Genomic DNA, 26,874 nt, shown 5'->3' with positions numbered 1-26,874 from the left:
GGGAGTGTAACTATTTAATCAACCATTTTAAGAACTTTTATAATAATCAGCGCACGTTAAAAATTGAGCACTTGATGCCTCTGTGAAAATCAAACAGATTTTTTTTTTAATTAAGTGCTATTCCAAGGTGACATACTGGAGCAGAATCAATGCACTGAAGGTTTCCTGTTCTTCTGATTTTCAACACACACACACATTACAAGAGCAGTTGAAAACTTGAAATATAAAATCCTGTGAATGGCTTTGCTTTTTCTGGTAATGGCAAATCCAACATACAAATGCTTTTATGAATGGACATCGAAGTCCCTCTGATCGGTTGTTCCAAAAGATCACTCTAGTTTTCTTAACTTAAATAGACAAGGATATAAAAAGAATGCCACCGAACAAACTCTGGATCCAGAAACAGTTCATGGCTTGTTCTCATTAGGCCCGGCCTCAACCATTACAAACCGTGACCCGACAAATGCGCGCCCGACAAAAGCGCGCTGACAAAACCGCGACGTCGAAATCGCGCCCACAACAGCACGCCGACAAAACCGTGCCCACAAAAGCGCGATTAGGGTTAAGGTAAGGGTTAGGGTTAGGTTCAGGGTTAGGGTTATTACGTTGTTTTCACGTTGTTTGTTGATGGCGCGCTGTTGTCGGCGCGCTGTTGTCAGCGCGATTTCAACGTCACGGTTTTCTCGCCGCTGTTTTGTCGGTGCGCATTTGTCGTGCGCGCATTTGTCAGTGAACCTTACAAACAATCAATGGTATTAAGCAACCTGCTTCTTTCCTAAATCTGAAATATAATCACCTCCCTGTTCTGCAAATAATAATAATAATATTAATAATAATGATGATGACGATGAAATGAAGTGGAGGAGAAACAGAACGTAGCAAATTTCACATCTCCAAAGGCCCGGGGTTTTCTTCTTTGGTTAAGAAAAGGCTGCGTTGTGCTGCTGAGTTACTCGAATAAAGGTTGTCCTTCGACTAAGCTCTTTGAGTTTGGCGGCTCCCACATACGTGCAAGCAGAACGGAGACCACCGAGGATGTCGCGGATGGTATTTTCTACATCTCCTTTGTAGGGGACTTCCACTGTTTTGCCCTCTGAAGCTCTGAAAAGGAAAGTAACGTCACTTGCGTTGCTGGACTGCCTTCTCGGGAATTAAAAACTATTGAAAACATATTATGAAAATACAGAGCCCTGGTGGCACAGCGGTTAAAGTGCAGCGTTGCAGGCAAACTCTGCCCACAGTCTGGAGTTCGATCTTGGCGGAGTTCAAGGTTGACTTAGCCTTCCATCCTTTCAAGGCCGATAAAATGAGGACTTAGGTTGTTGGGAACAATATGCTGGCATTGTAAATTGCCCAGAGAGTGTTGTAAAGCAGTGGTCTCCAACCTTGGCAACTTTAAGACTTGTGGACTTCAACTCCCAGAGTTCCTCAGCCAGCAAGTCTTAAAGTTGCCAAGGTTGGAGACCACTGAACTACATGATCAAAGCCTGGTCCCATAATATTGATGCAGGGACAAAAGGCAGGGTCGCTTCCAATGACGGTCCAAGGTGACATTTTCACTTTTTTGATCTTTACCCTTGGAAAGATGTCGATTGTGTCAATAGGGATTCTTCAGCATTTGAAGACTAAACGTTGGGTGGAACTAAATAAACGATCAATGTTGCAAGGCTAAAAAGCCAATGCATGACTTGCAAAGCTGGCTGAGGAACTCTGGGAGTTGAAGTCCACAAGTCTTAAAGTTGCCAAGGTTGGAGACCACTGCTGTAAAGGACTGTGGAGTGATGTATAATGCTAAATGCTGTTGCTATTTCCAAATAGTGACTATTTTATCTAAAGACAGATATATTTGCTTGAAATAAAACCATCTGGAAGGTAACCATAGACATTCTTCACTGTACTTACTATTAATCTAGATAGCATATGCACGTGTGTTTGTAGAAGGGTATTTTTAAAGAGAATTAACACCCATTTGCTTCTTATGAAAATTCTCACAATATACTTGTGAGTGTATTTGTAACCCTTCAAAGATGTTGTTTCATTGTTTAACTATAAGAATTATTCACATTTAATTTGTTAGAGATGCGTATATCCCCCAAATGTTAATGTTAATTTGCTCCAAATCAACAGATGCCTCCCAATGCTTTCATATATATCTTAAATATTTGGGTTTGAGAGGGGCAGGGGAGGGGGGGAAAGTCCCACAATTATCCTAATCTTCAGTAGTCCTGACCTTAAGTGCTCCTGCCCCACTATTATCTATGGAGCGGACCACTCTAGAACCACTAAGCCCAATGAAATCACCCCAACTTTGTTCTGTGACTATCATGCATATTCCATGTTGTCAGAATCTAATTTTCAAATGCCAGGAGGTGTGATGACATTCTCAAGTAAACTTCCAACTGATTATTAGCGTGACTGCACTTCCGCAACTGGCCAAGTATGTGGCATCTGGGAATGTCTGGGTGCGTGGCACGACAAAACCGCGCTCGACTAAAGCGCGCCCGATTAAAGCGCGTCGCTGACGTCATCAACAGGGCGACAACAGCCAGCGCGGAGAAAGAAGGCCGCTTTAAATAGCGCTTTGAAAGCAAGCCGATTCAAGTTAAGGTAAGGGTTAGGTTTAGGGTTAGGTTAAGGGTTAGGTTTAGGGTTAGGATTAGGTTTAGGGTTAGGTTAAGGGTTAGGTTTAGGGTTAGGTTAAGGGTTAGGTTTAGGGTTAGGTTTAGGGGGGTTAGGTTTAGGGTTAGGGGTTAATTTTAGGTTTAGCGTTTACAGCGCGCTTCTGTCTCCGCGCTGTTGTCGCCCTGTGATGATGTCAGCTACGTGGTTTCGTTGAGCGCGCTTTAGTCGAACGCGGTTTTGTGGTGGAACCGTCTGGGTGATGGCGGGAGTAGTAGCAATAAATCAAGTCAACCAATGTGGTGGAAGTCCCACTCCTTTTTTTTTAACCTACGTTATGCCAGGCATTTAAAAGGGGTGGGGCTTCTGTCATATTTTGGCCATCATCTTAACTTCCTCCAACAATAAAATCTTGTCTTGTTTTATTATCTGATTAGTAAAGCCGTTCCTTTCAGAATCAAAGAAGAAAATAAACACTATGCAAAAACATAGTTAAACAACAAAGTCAACTCTAATCAACATACAGGCCTGGAAGCAATAGCACATCCTGGCCCGGCACATGGGAGAAAAGTTAGGTCTTTAGAGCTGTGTGGACAACCAGTGGGGTCGGGGCCACTCAAATTTCAGGGGAAGCTTATTTCGAAAGGCAGGATCAAGCCAGAGAAAAGGCGTATTTCCTGAAGTCATCTTGCTTCAAAGAAGGGACTTGGATCAGAGGTGGTACTCAGCAGGTTCTGACCAGTTCTGGAGAACCAGTAGTGGAAACTTTGAGTCGTTCGGAGAACCGGTAAATACCACCTCTGACTGACCCCGCCCCTATCTATTCTCTGCCTCCCGAGTCCCAGCTGATCGGGAGGGAATGGGGATTTTGCAGTAACCTTCCCCTGCCACGCCCACCAAGCCACACCCACCAAGCCGCACCCACAGAACTGGCAGTAAAAAAAATTGAATCCCACCACTGACTTGGACCATGCCCACTCTGAGTGACCTCAGGGACAGGAGAAGACAACAGGAGAAAGGTGGTCGTGCAAGTAACCTGGTCTTGTGCCATGCAGGACCCGATAGATGATAACCAGCATCTTGAACTTGGGCATCAGTGGTGGGTTTCAAAATTTTTTGGAACCTATCCTGTGGGAGTGGCTTGCTGGCCATGTGTTCTCGTTCTCTCTCTCTCTCTCTCTCTCTCTCTCTCTCTCTCTCTCTCTTTCCTTCCTTTTGTCTCTCTGTCCCTTTTTCCTTTTTTTCTTTCATCTCTCACTTTTTCCTTCTTTTTTCTTTCATTTATTTCTTCCTTTCTTTCTCTCTCTCTCTCTCTCTCTCTCTCTCTCTCTCTCTCTGTCAGTCTGTGTGTGTGTGTGTGTGTGTGTGGCAGTGGTGGGTTTCAAAATTTTTTGGAACCTCTTCTGTAGGTGTGGCCTGCTTTCCGGGTCCACTGGTGGAACCTCTTCTAACCGGTTCGGTAGATTTGACGAACCGGTTCTACCGAATCGGTGCGAACTGGTAGGAACCCACCTCTGTTGGGCATCTACTAAACTCAAGTTCTGCATTCAGCAACATGCATTACTACCCACGCTGCTGCATTCTGGACCAGCTACAGCTTCCCAATGGCTTTGAAAGGCATCCCCATGTGAAGCACAGTGCAGAGGGCTGCATTTCTGTTTGCTGGGAAAACCACATGGAGAAAACCAGAGTTTCAAGAAGTGACGATGCGTATAATGCTGGAAAGGGAGAGGCATACCTGTAATCTGCAACACCGCCTGCGTGCTTCTTCATAGCGGTGTCAGAGCTCATCCCGTAGAAAAGCTTCACTTTTTTGCCATTTTTTTCTATAATCTCTCCAGCACATTGATCGTGTCCTGCAAACATGCCCCCCAGCATCACAAAATCAGCACCAGCTCCTGTGAGGGGCATGAAGGAAAAATAGGATTGGTTAAGCCAACACAAAATAGCGTTTGAGTTTGAGTTTCATTTTATTTATGTGCCGCCCTATTCCCTGCGGGACTCAGGGTGGCGCACAAACCCAAGGAGGGGAAGGGAAAAACACAAAAACTACAAAAATACAGGGCATTTAAAAACAACCAACAGCCACACGATTCGAGAGGGGGAGGGAACTCATCGACCCCAGGCCTGCCGACACAGCCAGGTTTTAACGGCTTTTCGGAAGGCCTGGAGAGAGGTGAGGGTCCGAATCTCTGCGGGGAGTTCGTTCCAAAGGGCCAGAGCCGCCATAGAGAAGGCCCTCCCCTGGGTAGTAGCCAGATGACATTGGCTGGCAGACGGAACCCGGAGGAGGCCTAATCTGTGTGATCTAATGGGTCTTTGGGAGGTAATTGGCAGCAGGCGGTCTCTCAAGTACCCAGGTCCAATACCATGAAGGGCTTTATAAGTGACGACTAGCACCTTGAAGTGTATCCGGAGACCAATCGGTAACCAGTGCAGCTCACGGAGGATAGGTGTAACGTGGGTGTACCGAGGTGCACCCACAATCGCTCGCGTGGCTGCATTCTGGACGAGCTGAAGTCTCCGAATGCTCTTCAAGGGCTGCCCCATGTAGAGCGCATTACAGTGTTTAAATACAGGGCTGCATTCATAATTGCAATCTCCATATCAATTCAAGCATTATATATACAGGGTCTCCTCGACGTGCGACCACAGTTCAACCCAAAATTTCTGTTGCTAAGCAAGACAGTTGTTAGGTGAGTTCTTACGGCTTTTCTTGCCGTAATTCTTAAGTGAATCATTGCAGTTGCAAAGTTAGTGACCTGTTTTTTATGTGAATCTGACTTCCTCATTGACTTTGCTTGCCGGAAGGTCACAAAAGGTTATCTGGGACATTGCAACCATCATAAATATGAACCAGCTGCCAAGCATCTGAATTTTGATCCCATGGTCATGGGGAAGTTGCAACAGTTGTGTGTAAAACAGTCCTAAGTTACTTTTTTCAGTCCAATCAAACTGTCGCTAAACAAACGATTTTTAGTTGCATTTCCTATATTTCAGCAACAGTCAGTCCTCACCAAAAGCTTTGGCCACGTCTCCTGGACAGCTGCATCCTCCATCCTGAATAAAGGATGGAGAAAAGAGAAGTCGTCAGTACACCGAACTCCATTTGTTCCTGTTACACCCTGAAAATTTTAGCTGGTGTTGGAAAGATTCAGCCTAAGCATTTGTAGAAACGAGAACAAGAAAGTGACAGCATCCGCCCTTTCTCATAAAAGGTTTAATTTCAATACACTAAGCGCATTATGACAGCGTAGTGGTTAAGGCCTCAGACTAGGAAGCTGACCTTGGGCCAGTCATGTGCTCTCAGCCCTAGGAAGGAGTCCAGGGCAAGCTACTTCCGAAAAAAATCCTTGCCAAGAACATTTCCAAGGACTTGTCCAGGCAGTCACCAGGAATCAGCACTCACTCGAAAGCAACATGCGGATTAAAATTCCATTTGCTATTTGGCCTCTCTTCAAAGGATTTGGCAGAGTAGAATGCAGATTTCTTAAAGAGTACTGGAAACAGGATTTAGAGCATAATTTTATTCTAATCATTAAATATATATTTGCCCACACAAGCAGTCATCGGCATTACTATTGTGGATGTGGAGAATTTCCCCCACCCCCACCCCAGAATTCACCCATTTAATCTCACTAAAACAAAGGAGGATGGCAAGCACTGATGGAGAGTTTTATATGTTATAGTATTTTGGAAAATGTACTCGCTTTTCAATGGCACTTCCAGAATATTTCTGGACTGATTGATGAGCTGTTTTTTTTTAAATTATTGTTTTGCTGTATTCTATAAGTCTGATGTTCTCATTTCTCTGTACAAATTAGAAAATGAAGGATGTACTTAAGCATGACGTTCCATCCTTCAGAACGGATAGAAAGCTGTTAAATACGTAGCTTTTTAAAAATTAACTTTGATAAGATGACAAAACCAATATAAAACATTGCAAAGTACACTGAACACATTCACAGAAAGGTGAGATGGGAGCGCCTATCTATTCTTTCCTTCAACACGCTGCTTCGCACCAAGTGTGAATATTTTGTTACTAAACATACGCACTGGAGTAAACAACGATAATGTAGTCTTGAATTATATACACAGTCTATGATACAACACGTTGGTTTACAGATGCTCAACTCACGATTCACCATGTAGACAGGTAACTAACATACAAAGTAGCCACCATTCAATATACAGTATTCTGTAGTTTTTCTAAACACAATATAAGAGGGAACAAATATTTGAAAACTTCCATAATCTTTAGGAGCAGAATCATGTCTTTGACCCGGGATGTGAACTGTTAACTTATTAAATAAAATAACAAATAGAAAATTTCTTTTAAAAAAGCCAAGAAAAATCTCCCTCAATTACTAGTTACTGGGACTTGGCTTCAGGATTCATTGTTTTCGCTGATGGAATTTAACACAGATCCTGCTTACGGAAATGATATGTCCTTGCAGTCCATGCGCGGAATCTGCACATTCAATTACTGCGCTGAGCTGAGGATAGCCAACCCCAGTTTTTATCCGAGTAGTGCACACGGAACCTAGGCATGAAGAACAAACAAAATATGACATTACAGCATCTTGTGATTTGGAGGAAAAGCAGATAGAGCAGGGGTATCAAACTTCAAGGCCCACGATGGGGTTATCTGGCCCGCGGGGCCATCCTAATCTACCCAATGCGAAGAGGAAACGTGCTAGCAGTTTGGGGCATGGCGTCAAGCTGGCCACGCCCACCCAGTTGCCCACACCCACCCAGTCACTTCCCCCTTCCCTTCATAGCCCTGATGCGGCCCTCAATGAAATTGAGTTTATAGATGAACCCCCTCCGGAAGCCTTTTCACATATACAGACACATCATGATGATGATGATGATGATGATGATGATGATGATGATGATGATGATGATGATGATGATGATAATAATAATAATAATAATGAGTCACTAATCCTGGCTGCGCAAGAACAAGCTATCCGCACAAATGCCATTAAGGCCAAAATCGAAAAATCCTGTGATGATGCCAAATGCAAAGAAGCTGATGAAACTGTTGATCACATACTCAGCTGCTGTAAAAAAATCGCACAGACTGATTATAAATTGCGGCACAATTCAGTAGCGCAAATGATCCATTGGAATTTGTGCAAAAATTTTAATATTAAAACAGCAACAAACTGGTGGAAACATCAGCCTGAAAAAGTCACCGAAAATCAGATGGTCAAGATCTTGTGGGATTTCCGTATACAAACGGACAAAATACTGGCGCATAATACACCAGACATCACACTGGTTGAGAAAAACAAGGTTACAATCATAGATATTGCAATACCAGGTGATAGCAGGGTCGCCGAGAAGGAACATGAAAAAATCGCAAAAATACCAGGACTTAAAAATCGAAATTCAACGACTATGGCACAAACCCGCAGTGATAATTCCAGTGGTAATTGGCACACTGGGTGCTATTCCAAAAGCACTGGAATTACATTTAAAACAGTTAAAAATTGACAAATCACCATCAGTCAAATGCAAAAAGCCACACTGCTTGGATCTGCACGCATATTACGAAAATACGTTACGACGTCCTAGGCCCCTGGGTGGGGCCCGACTAGTAACCAATGCCAAATTTGGTGAAACAACTGGCCGCTGTGATACAATTGAACAATAATAATAATAATAATATCATAGGGATGGGGGAGAATGAGAGAGCTGTTTACTAGCAGACAGGATACGACATTCACAAAAGCCAAAATAACATTTGATAGGATTCTTAAAGACTGAAAGATAAGAGCAACAGAACCAGTAAACACCCCTTATCTCCTCTTGACTTCTTTCTTGACATGAAACAGGACCGGAAAGCCTTGGAGGCACCAGATCCAACTCTCCCTTCAGCTAGAAATCCGTATCAACGCTGACATCGATTATTGGTTCACTTCTCCACATAAGTCGAAAGTTCATTCTCTCAGACTGTGTTTCCCGCACCCCCCATAAACCCAAATTCCACAGCACTGAATTTTGATGTCAAAACAGCCAAGTGTTCAGCGGCATGTTTTGATTGCTTTTCATTCAAGGTGGTGGCGCAGTGGTTAGAGTGCAGTGCTGCAGGCTACTTCTGCTGACTGCTGTCTGCCAGCAGTTCGATCCTGACTGGCTCAAGGTTGACATCCATCCTTCCAAGGTCAGTAAAATGAGGACCCAGATTGTTGGGGGCCAATATGCTGACTCTAAAACTGCTTATGGGAGGGCTGTAAAGCACTGTGAGCGGTATACAAGTCTAAGCGCTATGACTCCCTGAGCTTTTAGTATTGTGGTTTTGAATGCATCTTTGCATGTCTCTGGAGAGGTTTGAGTCTGTCTTGTCTTTCAGCTTCTTTTTTAGCAATCCCCTAATTTTGGAAGTTTTCCCTTTTCAAATCCAATCTGTTGTTTGGCAATGTTCTCCACATACTTCTGTGTTAAGGGCTTTGTAATCACTTCCAATAATGCATCTTCAATGAAACCCTGGATATCACTTCCTTTTGAGTCAGTTCCAAGCTTATCTATTCTAGGACACGGATACTTATGGTATTTAGGGTTTTTTTTCTCCTCCACATCATTATCAGGATGTATATTTTCCCAGACTATGTGACGGCAGTTGAAGTGGCTTATTTTTTTCCCCCCAGATGTTGCAAAATATGTACATACTCATCATTTCCCTTGGGGGGGAAATACTGTTGCACAGAGCACAAAAATGGAAATTGTAAGCCAAAGAAATTAAAGGCATAAGAAAAAGAAATATAATTAAACTCAAGTGTTTACAGCAAAGCTTTTCACTCTGCCTCTTTTTATACTTGCAAGCCAGTCTTCCAACTCGTCCATTCGTACATCAAATCAGGCACTGCTTTTTTGTTCTCTTGTTATCTATTTGTTAATATATGTATGCAGTAAGGATGCAAAGAAAATACTCCGGGCATAAATGTTAACCAGGAGATTCAAGAATATACCCTTCTACCCAGCTTACCTGGTCCAATTCCTACTTTAATAATGTCTGCGCCAGACAGAAGAAGTTCTTCCACCATCTCTCCTGTTACTACGTTGCCTGCCTGAAATAAAAGCCAAAATCATTGCAAATAATGAATAAATCCAGAATGACTGCAGTAGTAAGCAAATATATTACCTTTCCTCCTTCCTTCTCTCTCCTTCCACTTTTAACCTGCCTTCCACTCTGGGCAGATTGCATATAAAGTGTGCATTCTCACTGCATTATGTATGCAGAAAATTGCCTTATTTTCCAAACCACAATTTCTTTTAAAATGGGAATGTGATTATCCAATGCCCTGTTCAGCAATCAGTATAATCCTGGCCGATTTACACCCTAAATTTTCATGTGATCAGCAAGTGCAAGACACATCTACTTTCTATCCCGTAAAAACAAATATTTCCATTAAAATAGGCGGCTTCCTTGCCCTGGCATTAACTGGACCTTGTAATTCCTATGCCAGATAATTCTGGTAACCTAAGTATCCCCCCCCCCCCGCCATCCCTATTCTAGTATCTCTTATCTGCATTTTTTTCAAATGTTGAAAGTGAAGGGAACATCATCAGAGTCATAACTCTGTACGAAGCAAATACAAACATTTCTTATAATCCATTTTGTACAATGAACACTTTTATTTAATAGAATGGAGAGCTTGCTTAATACGGTAGGCCAGAAAGATTAATAATCCAAACAGAAACATTAAGACAAAATCTTGGCATTTCTGACTGAATTATTCAATGTCATGAAACTCCCATTGAACTCCTCCTTCCGAAAAGGGTCTCAATTACAAAACAGGCAATATTGCATTCTATTAGCATTTAAAATGCATAAGGGACGCAGTGGCTCAAGGGATGCGGTGGCTCAGTGGCTAAGACGCTGAGCTTGTTGATCAGAAAGCTTGGCAGTTCGGCGGTTCAAATCCCTAGTGCCCGCGTAACAGAGTGAGCTCCCGTTATTTGTCCCAGCTTCTGCCAACCTAGCAGTTCGAAAGCATGTAAAAATAAAAGTAGAAAAATAGGAACCACCTTTGGTGGGAAGGTAACAGTGTTCCGTGCACTTTCGGCATTTAGTCATGCCGGCCACATGACCACAGAGACGTCTTCGGACAGTGCTGGCTGTTCGGCTTTGAAACGGAGATGAGCACCGCCCCCTAGAGTCCCCTGGAATGACTAGCACATATGTGCAAGGGGAAACTTTACCTTTATCTGTCTACCACTTTACATAATTTTGACTCTATTTATGCACATTTTTTTTTGTTATTTTTTTAACTCATCCTTCCTCCCAGAAGCTTAGGGTGCGGTGTGCCTAATAATAATGTTGTTACTGACTGGGAAAGCACCAACCATGCACCTCTGTGTTCTTACTACTTCTGAATATTTTTAATAAGTTTACAATGCTTGAAACAAAATTATTTGTTTTGAAATTATATTGTAAATATTTATAAAAAATTAAATCTTGTATGATACAGAGTCAAGTTGAAGATCCCAGGTTCAAATCCCTAGTTCGTTCTAAAACTTACTGATGACATAATTGCCATTACAATTTAACACATGATCCTGTTAAAAAACATGCCAATCTTTGTGTTGTGCTCAGATCTATATCCAAACCTATCCCATAAGGCCTAAATGTTTTTCTATCCTTCTAAATAAAAAGAGACATGACGGCAAATATAATACTGTATATTATTAGTTATTCTTTTCCTGTAACCCACTTAAGGTTGTTTTAGATTGGACAGCCTGCTGCATTTTAAATAAATATACAAAATTATATAAAAAGTCACAACCCCTGGTATGCCCCAATTATGGGAGGAAGCTAACTGCTTCCATTCCCTGTCAATCGGCTCGTCACAAGAGTCCATCATGACAGAAACCCAATATTTTTACTGTTGCCTTTGTTATATTTGTGTTTTTATTTGTGCTGATAAATAAATAAAGGGAGACTAGTATAGATCTATTTCAAGCTATTTAGCTCTCATCAGCTAGCCACACCCTTACTGGGATTTGAACCTGAGCTATATTACATATTAGGCAGACGTCTTAGCCATTAGGCCACAGGCTCTGATCCGTTATCAGCTGAGCCAGGGAGAAAGTACCTTTATAAAATAAAAATGTTGGCTTCTTGAAATCCTACAAATCTTGCAGAATTTTATCAACATCTTCTCAAAGTGTTGGGAGACTCTCTCGTATAACATTTCCTAAAGTATACTTGAATGGAATGGAGCAGTTTGAATCATCTCAACAATAATATGCAAAATCAAACCCTTCATCAATTCTGTTCAATGTTGCCTCTACTGACTGGCTGCACGTTTTCATACAGGAATATCTAGCATTTAATCCTGGATTTTTTCACATACTAAATTCATATTTTATTATTTAGGGTCCCTTCTTGCTAAGACACAGGACATGGGTCACATTTGCCAGAATCAAGAAACTCTTTTGCAAAATTACAAGCCTATCCATCTCCCAACTTCTCCAACTCCTACCATGAGGGTATGATGTGGGAACCGGACATGAACAGCTTTCACAAATTCCACAAAGTGTTCGGAGTAACCATTCGCCACATCCAGGCAGATGTACTTGATCAGAGGGATGGCATCGATGATACTTATCAGCTTCTCGAAATCAGTCAGCCCACTGCCTGAGCTCACCGCTACATGCTGCAAAAAGATGAGCACAATTACACGTTTTTATAGAAACAAGGTCAAAAGCATTCATATGGCTTTGCAGAAGAAGCCAAATGGGGAAAATGCCTAAGACCATTAAATATGTGGATTTTCAAGGTGTTTGTTTGTTGGTCTAGGAACACAGCAAAGCTACAATGTAGGATGAGCCGAGGTGGCGCAGTGGTTAAATGCAGCACTGCAGGCTACTTCAGCTGACTGCAGTTCTGCAGTTCGGCTGTTCAAATCTCACCGGCTCAGGGTTGACTCAGCCTTCCATCCTTCCGAGGTGGGTAAAATGAGGACCCAGATTGTTGTTGGGGGCAATATGCTGACTCTGTAAACCGCTTAGAGAGGGCTGAAAGCCCTATGAAGCGGTATATAAGTCTAACTGCTATTGCTAATGCATGTGAGCCATGCTCTCCGCTACAACTTTTCCCTTTTATTTATTGCCATGTATGCTGCGTCTCTTTTGTGATAAAAATGTAATGCAACGTTCAAGAACCTCCTTGGTATTTTTAGTACCCTACATTTTTCCAACATTTGGTGAGTCCGTACAATTTGTTAAGGAGAAATTTCCAAGTTTTAAATAGGAAAAAGGTCTTGTCCCAAGAGCCCTCCGCATGGACTAGTGGAAACTCTGCAGAACTTGAAACTGGCGTTTTCTCAACTCTATCTGGAAGAGACAAAGATTAAGCCTGGGACCTCCTACATATAAAACAGAGCCTATCCCTTCATCTTGGAGAGATTGGTGAACATGCTATGAAGAGCAGTTATCGCATTTGGAAAGATAACATTTTGCAATAAGGGAGAAATGGATGTCCTTACCTAGGATCTGGCCATTTTTTTCTTAAATTGAGGTGCCCCTAGTTAGCCAAAACCCAATCATGGAACAGGAACTTAAGACTGTCCAAGGTACCTTTATATTCTCTTGAGTTAGGTTTAACCTTCAGGAATATATCTGGTTTTATCTGTTCTCTACTAAGAGCCAAGGTGGCGCAGTGGTTAAATGCAGCACTGCAGGCTACTGCTAGATCAGCAGTTCAGCGGTTCAAATCTCACCGGCTCAGGGTTGACTCAGCCTTCCATCCTTCCGAGGTGGGTAAAAATGAGGACCCAGATTGTTGGGGGCAATATGCTGACTCTCTGTAAACCGCTTAGAGAGGGCTGAAAGCCCTATGAAGCAGTATATAAGTCTACTGCTATTGCTATTGCTCTGGTTACATCCATTTTCTGAGCCAAATCTGCTCCATGGTGACCTATCTCTGAGTTACTACATTTATCTAAGTGTTATAATGAGACTAGTGCAGCAAATATGTAGAAAGGTCAACTGATCTAAAAAGATTTGTTCATATAATCAAGGGTGGGCTGCTACGAGTTTGCCCGGGTTCAGGAGAATCCGTAGCTAAAGTTATAGCCAGTTCGGAGAACCTCCAAATCTCACCTCTGGCTGGCCCTGCCCACCCCTCCCAGGAATCTCCACATGGCCCATTTTGGATACGAGGTAAGTGTAGGGCCCCTCCACAGAGGCTCGGGGAGAGGGAAAAATGGGCTTCCCGGAAGTTCCGGAAGGCCGGAAACGGGCCCATTTCCAACCTCTGGAGGGCTTCCAGAGCCTGGGGGAAGCAGTTTTTGCCCTCCCAGAGGCTCGAGGAAAGCCTCTGGAGCCTGAGCATGGCAAAAGCGGGGGCCCCACCATGGTGCAGGAGGCTGACTAGACCACTCCCACCATGGCCAGGCCCACACAGTAACCAGGCAGAGAACCCATTGCTGAAATTTTTGAAGCCCACCCCTGCATAAAATCAACAGGCTGAATATATACAGCAGGTGATTCCTACAGCAACTCCTAGACTGTTTTAGGCAAAAGTCAAAGGGCTACCAATGTATAAAGCCCTTATATAACTTTTAAAGCCGACATTATCCCAAATAAGTTCTTGATCCTTCCCCTATCAACCCCTTGAAGATAATCACACTACCCCCGTGATGGTGAACCTATGGCACGCGAGCCGTCACCCCGGTTCAACTCTGCCGTGCATGCACACACCTCCTGCCAGCCAGATGGTCTTTGGGTCCCAGCCACGCATGCACGGGGTGCATGTATGCGGGGGGGGCATTGCATTTTGGGGGTTCGGGGGCATGCGTGCATTCGCGCTCAAACACACGCGCTTTGGCCACTCAGTCTGGAAAAGGTTAGCTATCACTGTACTACCCTATCTCAAACTTTATGATTTCACACGTGCATATGCACACTCCATTCCCCAAAATAAAATAAGTATTGAAACAAGAAGTTTTCAGATTGAATACTGTGGGACAAAAGAGAGGGATTCGAGTTTTGGCCTGGAAATCTCCAAAATTAATGAAAGTCTTTTGCTAATTTATCAGTAGTTTATCTTTAGGAACACTAGTTAGCAAGTTCTACCAGTGCAATCTTCTATTATTCGTCTGAAGTATTTGCTTCCTTGCCACTTAGAATAAATTGTCATTATTATAGAAATTCTCATTTCTTTATTTACAAAGCTAAAAAGTTTGTTTGGGCTTTCTTTTCCAACACTGTTTTATACACTGCACAATGTTCTACTTTCTACTTGATCTCAATGTTTTTGCCTGAATAAAATATTGTGTTTGCAGCCGTTTTCACAGACTACCACTGATCGATACACCATTTTCTTATACATTTTGTGTACACTTGTTATCTAACTTTGCCAACAAATCATCTATTGATCTCTTTAATAATTTAAACTCAGTTTTTACATTCCATTAATGTTTTGCTGTTCCACACTGTTCAGGCTAAGATAAGAGCCGAAATAGTCTTTTTCAGAGGGAATTTACTTGTAAAGACACATGAAAAGAATTGTACAACAGAATCATAAATTTATACATGTTCACTTAGATATGCACACATCTTTCCAGTGTTCTAAAATATTAATTTTAATTATATTATACATCATACCCTTGATCTTCCGGAATGCATTAGCTAGAATGATGTGGAAATAAAAATATAATAAAACCAAAATGATGCCTTAGTACCAAAGTACCTATAAACACAACCTCTTCTGCCCTTCAAGCTCTTTGTCAGTCCCATTTCATTTATCTTTACATATTATTTTAATTAAAAGTAATTACCAGCAAGAAGTTGGCATCCTATTAAACGTCTATCCTTTCGCTTTTTAAGAATGCCTCAAGGCTTCATTTCAATTCTAAATGTTATTTGTAGAAAATAAATATGGCCAATATAATTCTAGTTCACCACTTTGTTTGGAAGCACGAGCTGTTGTGCATCCAGAGCAGGGGTGGGTTTCAACCGGTTCGTGGCGGTCCCCGCGAACCGGTTGGTCGGCGAACCCGGAAGTAAGTAACTTCCGGGAACGGCGAAGGACCCCGCCCGCCCGCGTTCCTTACCTGGTTTTGATGAGTTCTGCGCTTCCACACATGCGCAGGACGCATACAGCGCCTGCGAGATCCTCCAGGAGCAGCTGGAGCATCGCACAGATGCTAGTACGCACGCGTGCACTGCACACGTGCACGAGGACGACGCCAGCCTCGTTCCAACTGAACCGGTTGGAATGGGGCGAGAAACCCACCCCTGATCCAGAGTATCCAGCTGTGCTAGATATGATGGTGAGGATAGACTCATCTGTTTGTGTTCTAGTGCAGGGGGTCTCCAACCTTGGCAACTTTAAGTCTGGAGGACAACTCCCAGAATTCCTCAGCCAGTTATTTTGTTATTGGGCAGCCTCCCTACATCCACATGTGCACTCCAATTTCTGCAAGCATCACTATACCCATAACACTGGGTGCTTCTAATAAAATAGTGGTGGTATTCAGCTGTAGGGCTGGATTTAGATGAAAAGAGGCCCTAGGCTATTCCACTTATGAGGCCCTTTCACCTCCCATTTTTAAGTTTGTAAATTACATGAGAGACAATAAAATACATCATTACTGTGATATATATCAATATATATCAATATATATAGCTGGCCTCCCGACGGAGGGCGGCTCTGCTCTGCGGCAAAGGCAGCGAGGCCAGCCGCCTCCCCTGCTGCGCTCAGCTGCTCGGCTCGGCCCTCTCACCCTCACCTGCCTGGCCGCTGGTGGGCTCCGCGTCGACAGGGCGGCTACTGGGAGCGGCCGCGCCTCTCGCCCGACTGCCGGTGCCGGGAACGTGGGCGGGCTCCCCAACTGCCGCGGCGCTGGAACGATCTTAACCAATACATTTTTATGCTTGTTTATTAGTCATATGCGTAGAATTTCTCCTTATTTTCGGTTCAGTGTTTCAGTGTTCACTGTTTTTAGAATAGTGTAATTTTAATTTTGCTAACAATTTGAATGTAGGCCCCTCTTGATCTTGAGGCCCTAGGTTGAAGCCTAGTTAGCCTATAGGAAAATCCGGCCCTATTCAGCTGGTTCGGATTGGTTCAGGCGAACTGATAGTGGCGACCTGGCTCTATGCTGTCCTATTTAGCCACTTTTTCTAAGCCGTGTGCATGTGTGCAAGCCCTGCACATGAGCAAAGCACATGCACGGAAGGTGCGCGCACACGCACAGTTTCAGTGTGCAGCGAACCGGTAGTAAAACTACGTAAAACCCACCTCTGAATACCATGCATCCCATTGGTTTAGTATGTTTTGGAAGCATATGCTTTTATAAACCATTCTCTAGCAAACAGTACATGGCATATCGGTTTTTCTAATGTTTCAGAAAATGCAGTCTAATATATAACTTTGTGGAAAAAAATGTACCTCTATGCATTCTGGGTGATCACTTGCAAACAGCTTCCACTGTTCTAGAGAGTAATGCTTGTGTATTGCAGTAAACATGGTGTACTAGAAAGGCAAACAAATATGCTATAATTACATTGTTTGATGTAGACACATGCACACATACAAAACAAAGATCCATGACGTCATTGCAAATACATGAAGGGTTCTTGTTTAAACGATAGGAAGGTGTGAACTCAAAACTGAAATAGAAAACTATGCAGAGAGCCTAGATTACACGTGAAAGTGACAACGAGGAACTAAAGCCTTTGCCTGAATGCTCCTTTCAAGGTCATTAGTCCTCCGGATTCAAGAAACTGAAATGTGAATTCTGTTCATCAGTAATTGCAATAAATTTCCACAACAGTAGAATCTTGGCATTATTTGCAAACTTTACTTGAATTCAAACATTATAGGAGTGGATGCTAAGCCTGCAACACTTCATAACAATTTAGTACTTATAGTAAGACACCAATAGAGAAGAACATGACTCTGAGAAAAATGCTTTTCTTATCTAAGAACTGGTACAGGCTACGACACAAGCATGAGGTAAATAGGACGTATGAAAGAAAAGTTGTTGGGTGAAATGATAAAGCAGAAGCGTGATCCGACAAATGCGCGCATGATAAAAGCACGCCGACAAAACCGCGGCGCTAAAACCGCGATGTCATCAACGCGCCAACAGCGCGCCAACAGAAGCGCGATTTTAGTTAAGGTAAAGGTTAGGTTTAGGGTTAGGGTTACAGCGCGCTTCTGTCGGCGCGCTGTTGTCAGCGTGCTTCAGCGCTCATTCGTCGGCGCGCTTTAGAACTCGCGGTTTTGTCACCGCGGTTTAGTCGGGCGCGCTTTTGTCGTTCGCCCTTTTGTCGGTGAACCAAGCAGAAGAAGTTGTGTGTGAGGAAAAGGGCACATGAGAGAATTATTAGAATTTTAGAATTTAGAATTTTATTAGTATTTGTAGGCCGCCCTTTTCCCTGAGGGGACTCAGGGCGGCTCACACAAAACTGGGAAGGGGGAATACAAACATTAAGACAGAAACATGTAATAAAATAGCAAGCAACATACATTCATCATTCGGGAGGGGTAACTATCCTATCCCCAGGCCTGACGGGCGAGCCAGTTCTTCAAGGCTATGCGGAAGGCTTGGACGGTGGAGAGGGTACGAATCTCCACGGGGAGCTCGTTCCAAAGGGTCGGGGCTACTGCTGAGAAGGCCCTCCTCCTTGTAGTTGCCAGCCGACACTGGCTGGCCGATGGGATACGGAGGAGGCCTAATCTATGGGATCTTATCGGTCGCAGGGATGTAATTGGCAGAAGGCGGTCTCTCAAGTATTATTACAAAATATGAAAAGAAAATACTGTTTAAAGAGCATACATTAAGGGAGTGCAGATTATTGTTTTTTTAATTGGTTTTATATTGGTTTTTATCCTTGTTACCCCCTTCCCCCGAGTCACTGAGGGAGAATTGGGCAGTCATAAATTTTTTCATAAATAAATACATGAAGTTGCAAGGATTGCAGCCTAGAGAGAGTGAGCATTGGAACTCTTTAAGAGAAACATATTAAAAACTTGATTGCAACAGGAACAGTTTAAGAAGTAGATATGGTCAAACAAATATAAAAGTCAAGAATTAATTGGACTCAATATAAAATGGAGTAACCAATAGACAAGAAGTACACTAAGGTGATTTCAACAAATAGAGAGAAATAATGAAGATCAAATCACAATTAAAATGAATGAATAAAAAGAAAAGGAATAGTGAGAAAAATATGGTTGGACAAAGTTGATGATATCCTCAACCATAGAGATAAAAATCAAAAGACAGTGGATAAAGTAATGGATGAATGTAATGAAAGCAAATATCATTTAAAGAAAGATAAAGAGAGGTTATAGCGAATGATTTTTAAAAAAATTATTTTAGGCCTTCAATTTCTTTTGCTTAGTAATTTTTTCTCCTTTTCTACACTCCACATAATTGTATCTTGAAAGAGTATAATACGATAAGCATGCCTGTATGCCTGCAAGTAATTTTCTGAATGTATGATGCACTTATTTTAATTTTATTTTGAGTGGCATCATATTTTTAGTGCTAATTATTTGGAGATCAATAAATCAAAGAACAGGATATAAATTGAAAGATGGGAAGGAGCAGATAACTCTGGCTTACATAGAAGAATATGGACTATATGCATTATGCAAACTAGAAATGTACATTATAATTCAGTTTCCACGTACACCTGAAATACTATCTATACTATTATATTGTATTGTATATAATAGTAAAACTAGAAATATAGTTTTGACGTTCAATGCAATCATTCAAGAGTTATAATGGAGACAACCGATGTTTTGATCTTGGAGACTGCAACAATACAATTATGTAAATTAAATTTTATATTAAGATTAGCAAAATTTCTACACATAATGTATATGCCATCAAATTCTAATGAAATTCATTGCAAGCGTTAAAAGTTCACTCAGGAAATCTTGGGGATTCTTATCAAAACAATATGTATTTGTTCCTAGGATTCTTTGAGGGAGAAAAATGGGCTGTTGGATAATAAAATAAATTCAGAAAAATTCTTTCATCATTACAATGACTTGAAATTAATACTAATGTCATTTTTCATTTCTTTTTTTTATAGACGATAATTAAGAATTAAGAGAATTAAGAAACACTTACCTTAGCCATAACTTGTGCCATTTCAAAAGTACCAACAGTGTCCATATTTGCTACGATAATGGGGATGCCTGTATAGGTTTGTTTGGAGTTACGGAAGAAGAAAGTACGTGTAAGATCTACCTGTAAAAACAACACCTTTTTTACTTTGGGTGTGAAAGCAGAATTAAGTCATAAAGTTAAGAAAATGCAAGTGCACGAAGGTAACAGATGTTAAATAATTATTTCTCTACATAAATATAGTACCTACAATCTCATAATAAATGCTTCAGCGTCCTAAAATGACAAGGAAGGAGATAGCCAGCCAATTTGTTTCTAACGTTGTTAAAGGATCCCATGCAGGGGTGGGTTCCTGCCAGTTCTAACCTCTTCTATAGAAGAGGTTCCACAAATCTACAGTTCTGTTTAGAACCGGTTCCAGCTCCCTCCCCCCGCCTGTCTGCACATCATCAAGATGAAGAGCGAGAGAAGGAATTCTGGGAGTTGAAGTCCACAAGTCTTAAAGCTGTCAACTTTGAACACCCCTGGGTTTTTTTTCTAAAGGGTTAGGGGTGCAAGGGTCTTGTAACTTGACAGCTTTAAGACTTGCACACTTCGATGGCAGAGTTCCTGAGCCAACATGACTGGAGGAGGAATTCTGGGAGCTGAAGTCCACAAGTCTTAAAGCTGTCAAGTTTGAACACCCCTGGGGTTTTTTTTTTCTAAAGGGTTAGGGGTGCAAGGGTCTTGTAACTTGACAGCTTTAAGACTTGCACACTTCGATGGCAGAGTTCCTGAGCCAACATGACTGGAGGAGGAATTCTGGGAGTTGAAGTCCACAAGTCTTAAAGCTGTCAAGTTTGAATACCCCTGGGGTTGTTTTTTTCTAAAGGGTTAGGGGTGCAAGGGTCTTGTAACTTGACAGCTTTAAGACTTGTCTGCTTCAAATGCCAGAGTTTCTGAGCCAACATTTTGGTTGCTAAGCAAGAGTGTTATTAAGTGAGTTTCACCCTTTTTACAAGTTGGCCATGCCCACCCTGTCACATGGCTGGCAAGCCACTCCCACCCGGTCACATGGCTGGTAAGCCACTCCCACAAAGCAGGCCACACCTACAGAAGAGGTTCTAAAAATTTTTGAAACCCACCACTGATCCCATGTAAGCAACTGACCTAGACCACAAGAAAAGCCTGAAATTTAAATCAGATAATTAAACTTGTCAGCAAATGTGAGCCGTAGAATCACATGCTCACAAAAAAAAGGTAGATTTGTAATTCAGACATACTTTCCAATCCCTGGCTAACAAAAGTGAACTGGTTAAAAATATTTTTACTGGGCTGTATTGACTTTTCCATCAGCTACTCAATTCTTGAAAGAGCAAAAAAAACCAGTTTCTGATTTGGTGTACGAATGCACAACTTGAAAGACTGGTTTGCAAGTATAAAAAAGAGGTAGAGTGAAAATTGTTGCTGTAAAGGACTACCTGGAAATATTCAAATGGGAAGGAGGTCACCTTTGCAAGTTCAGAATCCAATATACATCCTAAGAACAAGACTAAATCTTGTATGTCGTAATACAGAAAGAATCAAGAGTCAATACAGAAAGAATCAAGAGTCAAGAGAAAAGCAGCGCAGGGTCCAGGCTGATGGTTATTCTATTCCAACATTTAAGTGAATCATATAGAATCCAACAGGGCCTACTTTGAAATTCAAAGGCTCAGATGGACTCCATAGGTAAATACTACATTGGTCATACTATACCAAAAGAAATATTTAATATTATTTCACTGGAAGCCACTGTTCATTGGCAACCTGCACTTGTGAATGATGCTCAAGATTATGTGGTGATTAGACTTAAAATGAACACAAATTTATCAAATATGGCCTGGTGGATTGTAATTATTTTTAGTTCCAATCTCCTTCAATTAAAAAGGCTCCAATTCTAGAAGATCTTTCAAAGTCTTTTCCAGATGAGAAAAAACTATAGTATAGGTCCGTGATGGCGAACCTATGGCACGCGTGCCACAGGTGGCACACGGAACCCAGCTCAGTTCCATTGCGCATACGCACGCACCTCCCACCAGCTGATTTTCAGGTCTCTGCTGTGGGAGATGTGTGTGCATGCACAGGGGCAGAGGTTGCGCATGCAAGCATGGCAGGTGGGGGGTAGTGTGTGTGTGTGTGTGTGTGCGCACGTGCAGTGCTCTCCCCGCAGCACATTTTTGGTCCCAGGAGGCTTCAGGGAGGCCTGCTAGGACCAAAATAGGTCACGTGGGGGGGGGGGTCATGAGCATGTCTGGGGCGGGGGAAGCACGGGTATGCGCAGGGGGGCGGGGCACATTGCATTATGCGTGTGCGCACAATTTCACCACGTGAGGACAAGAAGGTTAGCCATTACTGGTATAGGTCATTTTGGATCAATATGGAAACCATATTCCAGAAATAATTCCCCTTGTGGTAATTTGTTTCAGAATTATAGTGTATATTAAAAAATGCTACGTAGCAATAATTGTTAATTATACAAATCATTTTATTTCAATCAAAGATATTGCAATAATCTGCATAATAAGAGGCAGAGAAGCCAATCCTGCATTTTCACCCGCAGTTGCCCAAAACAGAGATGGTGCCAGGAAATCCAGACTCCCAGTGGGATTCTGACCATGAATCATCTACAGCAGGGGGGGTCCCCAAATTTGTCAACTTTAAGACTTGTTGACTTCAACTCCCAGAATTCCCCCAGCCAGTTGAGGAATTCTGGAAGGTCAAGTCTACAAGTCTTAAAATTTGGAGGCACCTGATCTAAACCAGCAATATCCATCCATCCATGGCCTATGGGCTGCATTCAACCCTGGACAGCTAGTAATGCCCCACAAGATGGTAAACCGTCAGATACAGTAGAGATGGGATGTGCCATTTGGTATTATAATTACATTTGATAAGCAAAAATATCGTCTCAACTCTGTATGGGAAGCCCGAGATTTCTATCACAAGATCCTGAAGGTGGGACACCCTGAATCATCTGCATCTGGATCTGGAGAAAGACCACGAGAAGGACAAGATAAACAGCAAATCACACAACTGCCAGACAAAAAGCACCATTTCCTCCTTCCGGAAGGGCAAGGGGTCAGGGAACAAAGATCTAGCCGTATGACTACCAGACGAATGGGAAAACAAGGTACATTGCAACAACCTCAATAATCATCGGCCATTGATCAAGGAGTTGTGGTCTGAACTCTTTACAGAAGAGAAAGAAAATATTTCACTATCTCAAACAGTTCAAGAACGATATAATTTGTCTGCAAGAAATTCATATCAAATCAACTGATCAAAAATATTTGTTCAACCCCGAACTTGGTCAATATTTTGTGACCTCTGTTACGGAAAAGAAAAATGGTATAGTTGTATATTTAAGAAAAGACATTAAGGCTGAACTAGTTGAAGCAGATCCCTTTGGAAGATATATCGCATTAGACCTAATTCTAGAAGGGAAAAAGACTTGATGGACGACTTCGAATTGAGAAATGTTTGGCGAGAAAGAAATGCAGAGGCATATGATTTCACCCTTTTTTCTGATGGACATCAACCCCTTTCAAGGATTGATTTTATACAGATCACTAATGATTTATTTTCTAGGGTGAAGAAGACAAAGATTGCAGCGAGGGTCCTTTCGGATCATAACCCAGTCTGGATGGAATTGGGAAGGGTAGTGCAGGCAAGAAGATCTTGGAGGTCGAATGAGAGTTTATTTAGATATGAAAAGTATATTAATGATTGTAAAAAATTGCTATCTGAATACTTTGTTCTGAATACGAATAAGGGTGCATTCATAGAATTTGTAGGGGATGCAAGTAAAGCATATATGAGAGGAGTACTGATGAATATAAACAAAATACATAGACATAAACAAGGGCAAAAACGAAAAGAATTGGAAGAGGAAATTAAAAGAAAAATTTGAAATGTATCCAAATTGTGTTATAGAGGGAAGGAGGTGTTTCAACAGGAGATTTAAAAGGCATTCCTGGAATTTTTTTTTTTTACAGAATTGTACAAAGGGGACAAAATTAAGGGTTTAGATATAGACAGATACCTAGATAAAAAGATAATACCCCTAGTTAGAGAAGAGTACAGGCAAAAGTTGAACCAACAAATAACCTCTGGGGAAATCCTGCAGGTAATCAAACAACTAAGATTAGGAAAAATGTAAACTGCTTAAAGTTTGTGTAAGGGCAAGAAGCTGAGTTCAACGAAGAGATTTTACTGACTTTTTTTTCTTTTTTTCTTTTTTTTTAATTTCCTTGGTTTTAATATATTTTAGACTGTGTTTGATAAAAAGCTATACCGTGTACGGGCTCTGGGAAGTCGGGTGGGGGGGAAGGGAGGTGGGGTCCTAGGGGGGAGGGGGGAGGGGCGAAATATAGTATGTGCTAGATTTTAAAGTAACATGATTGTACTTGTATACTGTTGCTTTTTTAATTCTAGTGTAAAAATAGGAAGCTGAATATATTGATAGATAGTAGAAATACACCAAAGGGAGGAGCAGAAGGAAAGAAGAAAGAGGGGTAGAGAGGGTGGGAGAGAGGATCGGAGGGAGGGTGAGATGGAAGGGAGGGAGTATATTGGGAGAGAGGAGTGATAGAGGGGGAGGGGAAGTAGGGTAGAGGGGAATGTTGGAGGGGAGAAAGGAAAGTTGGAGGGGGGTGAAAGAAAGGGTGTATGAAGTAGTATATTGGGTTTGTATTTTGGGGAGTATTATTGACAAGGATGGCTGTGTTTATTGCTCAATGTTATATGGCCCCGGTTATGCACAGTATATATGTGACTGTATGAAATGAAAATGAAAATAAAACATATTGACTCATAAATTTAAAAAAAAGATGGTAAACTTTTAACATTATTACATTAACTCTATATTTTATATGTGGGCCCAAGACAAACCCTCTTCACTCAGTGAGGCCCAAACAAGCCCAAAAGTTGGACAATCATGATCTATATACCCTGTCCCACAATCCCAAAGAGTTATTTTTTTTAAAACCTGCTTTGCAAGCCTTCATCTGGGAATGGCCAGTTCCAACTACATCAATGGTCTCTGACCTTGGCAACTTTAAGACCTGTGGACTTCAACTCCCAGAGTTCCTCAGCCAGCTTTGCTGGCTGAGGAACTTTGGGAGTTGAAGTCCACAGGTCTTAAAGTTGCCAAGGTTGGAGACCCACTGAACTTATATGATCAAAGCCTGGTCCCACAATACTGATGCACGGACAAAAGGCAGGGTCGCTTCCAATGACGGTCCAAGGTGACCTTTTCACTTTTTTTTTATCTTTACGCTTGGAAAGATGTCGATGGTGTCAATAGGGATTCTTCAGCGTTCTTTTGAGGGCTAAACGTTGGGTGGAACTAAATAAACGGTCCATGTTGCAAGGCTAAAAAGCCAATGCATGACTTGCTTTTTCTGCTAAGCACAAAAAAGATGCAATTTTTAAATTGCATTGCCCAGCTCCTCTGCCCCGGCGCTTTGACGCGTGTCTTGGTGCGCCCTTCGCTGTTCAAGACACCTGACCTGCCGGCCCCAGGAAATCGCCTCTCCCGCCCCGCTTCCTCGCAAGGAAAAGCCAGGCCTCTCTCATGGAGGATTTGTAACTTGAATCAGCCTCCCCTCCTCCCGCCCGCAAAACGATCTGCCTTGTCACTTGTTTCCTCCACAAACAGTTCCCAGCACAATGCAATCCGACTCTGGATCTCCTTCTGTCGGTTCCTATCCCTCCCACCCACCCCACCATCTCTGCTGGCTTCTTGCAAATTTGGAAGCAACCGCGCCGGCGAGCAAAGCGAAGAAAGGGTTTTTGGATACTTTGCTAAGGATTCTCCTTGGGATCGCAATCTGCAAAAGGTGGCAAAACACACACAGACAGACACACACACGCGCGCAAACACACACAAAAGCCAAGCCAAAGCAGAAGCTGCTACACAGGGCCCGACATCGCCGGCCGGGATACGCATGGAAAGTTCTGAAAGCCTTTTGACTTCGTATCAAGGGACCCCCCCACCCCCAAAAAGAGCCATTAGCCTGAAATGCAAACAGGAAGAGAAGAAGGGGGGGGTTGCATCTCACGAAGCCGGACGCCGCATTTTAAAGGGGTGGGTAGAAAGAGAGGGAGGGAGGGAGGGAGGGAAGAAAGAAAGAAGGAAGGTAGGAAGGAAAGAAAGAACGAAGGAAGGAAAGAAAGAAGGTAGGAAGGAAAGAAAGAAAGAAGGAAGGTAGGAAGGAAGGTAGGAAGGAAAGAAAGAAAGAACGAAGGAAGGAAAGAAAGAAGGAAGGAAAGAAAGAACGAAGGAAAGAAAGAAGGAAGGTAGGAAAGAAAGAAGGAAGGTAGGTAGGAAGGAAAGAAAGAAAGAACGAAGGAAGGAAAGAAGGAAGGAAAGAAAGAAAGAACGAAGGAAGGAAAGAAAGAAAGAAGGAAGGAAGGTAGGAAGGAAGGAAAGAAAGAAAGAACGAAGGAAAGAAGGAAAGAAGGTAGGAAGGAAAGAAAGAAGGAAGGTAGGAAGGAAAGAAAGAAAGAACGCAGGAAGGAAGGAAAGAAGGAAGGAAAGAAAGAAAGAAGGAAGGAAGGAAGGAAGGAAGGAAGGAAGAAAAGAAGGAAAAGAAAGCATGCTCCTTTGGAAATTTCCCCCACCTCTGCTCTGCTCCGGAGGCTGCTCCGTTTAGGTCTGAGCAAGACATCTTTAAAGTCCAGTTTGAGATCCGCATCTACTCGGGGCATCTTGGCCGGGCGGAGGGGCGCTCGGACTGCGCTGCTTCAGGCTTTTTTCCCGCGGTGGTGTCGGCGGAGGAAGAGGAGGAGGCGGCTGCTGCTCTTCTGAGCCGGGGTCAGGCAGCCCACAAGCCACCCGAGCTGATCTCCGGGGCCGGCTGAATATTTATAGGGCGCGCAGAAGCGGGCGGCAGCTTCCCGGCCCCATCGCTTTATTAGGAGCGGGCCGGCACGGCATGCACATGGCCTCGAAGGCGGGTCAGAGGGGCCTCGCTGCCCGCCGGCGGTTCCTCGCCCGACCTCGCTTTCCCTCTTGGCGGGTCGGCACTGCAGCTCTGGCTGGCGCCTGAGCGTTGCGCGCTCCTTACAGCAATGCAGCTCAGCGGCGGCCAGCCGGAGACGTCGCTACACCGAGGAGGAGGCG

The 26,874-nt window shown here is 42.7% G+C and overlaps 1 protein-coding gene across 2 annotated transcripts; it reads right to left on the bottom strand.

Moving 5' to 3' along the window:
• On the bottom strand, nucleotides 1–26,874 carry GMPR (guanosine monophosphate reductase). 2 transcript variants are annotated; one of them, XM_087707420.1, is made up of 9 exons: nucleotides 26,373–26,855; nucleotides 19,731–19,850; nucleotides 17,030–17,113; nucleotides 12,114–12,287; nucleotides 9,614–9,695; nucleotides 7,056–7,162; nucleotides 5,637–5,679; nucleotides 4,358–4,517; nucleotides 1–1,101 (listed from the first exon to the last, which is right to left on the bottom strand). In XM_087707420.1, the coding sequence occupies exons 1-9, from the start codon at nucleotides 26,457–26,459 to the stop codon at nucleotides 921–923; spliced, it is 1,038 nt and encodes a 345-aa protein (XP_087563546.1). In that variant the 5' UTR covers nucleotides 26,460–26,855; the 3' UTR covers nucleotides 1–920. The 2 variants fall into 2 exon arrangements, with proteins under 2 accessions (XP_087563546.1, XP_087563547.1); XM_087707421.1 differs by lacking the exon at nucleotides 17,030–17,113 and having other exon boundaries at nucleotides 26,373–26,874.

Source organism: Thamnophis sirtalis, unplaced genomic scaffold (assembly GCF_051295495.1).
Source record: "Thamnophis sirtalis isolate CommonGarterSnake01/CBP01778 unplaced genomic scaffold, rThaSir2_p1.2 scaffold_2, whole genome shotgun sequence".
Lineage (NCBI taxonomy): Eukaryota > Metazoa > Chordata > Lepidosauria > Squamata > Natricidae > Thamnophis > Thamnophis sirtalis.
This window is presented reverse-complemented; position numbering and strand designations above follow the sequence as displayed.

Coding starts and splice junctions, on each gene's coding strand:
- GMPR (XM_087707420.1), bottom strand. CDS start 26,459: ATGCCCCGAGTAGATGCGGATCTCAAACTGGACTTTAAAGATGTCTTG. Junction 19,851..26,372: donor GCCTCCGGAGCAGAGCAGAG/GTGGGGGAAATT, acceptor TTGTTTTTACAG/GTAGATCTTACACGTACTTT. Junction 12,288..17,029: donor ATCACCCAGAATGCATAGAG/GTACATTTTTTT, acceptor ATCTTTTTGCAG/CATGTAGCGGTGAGCTCAGG.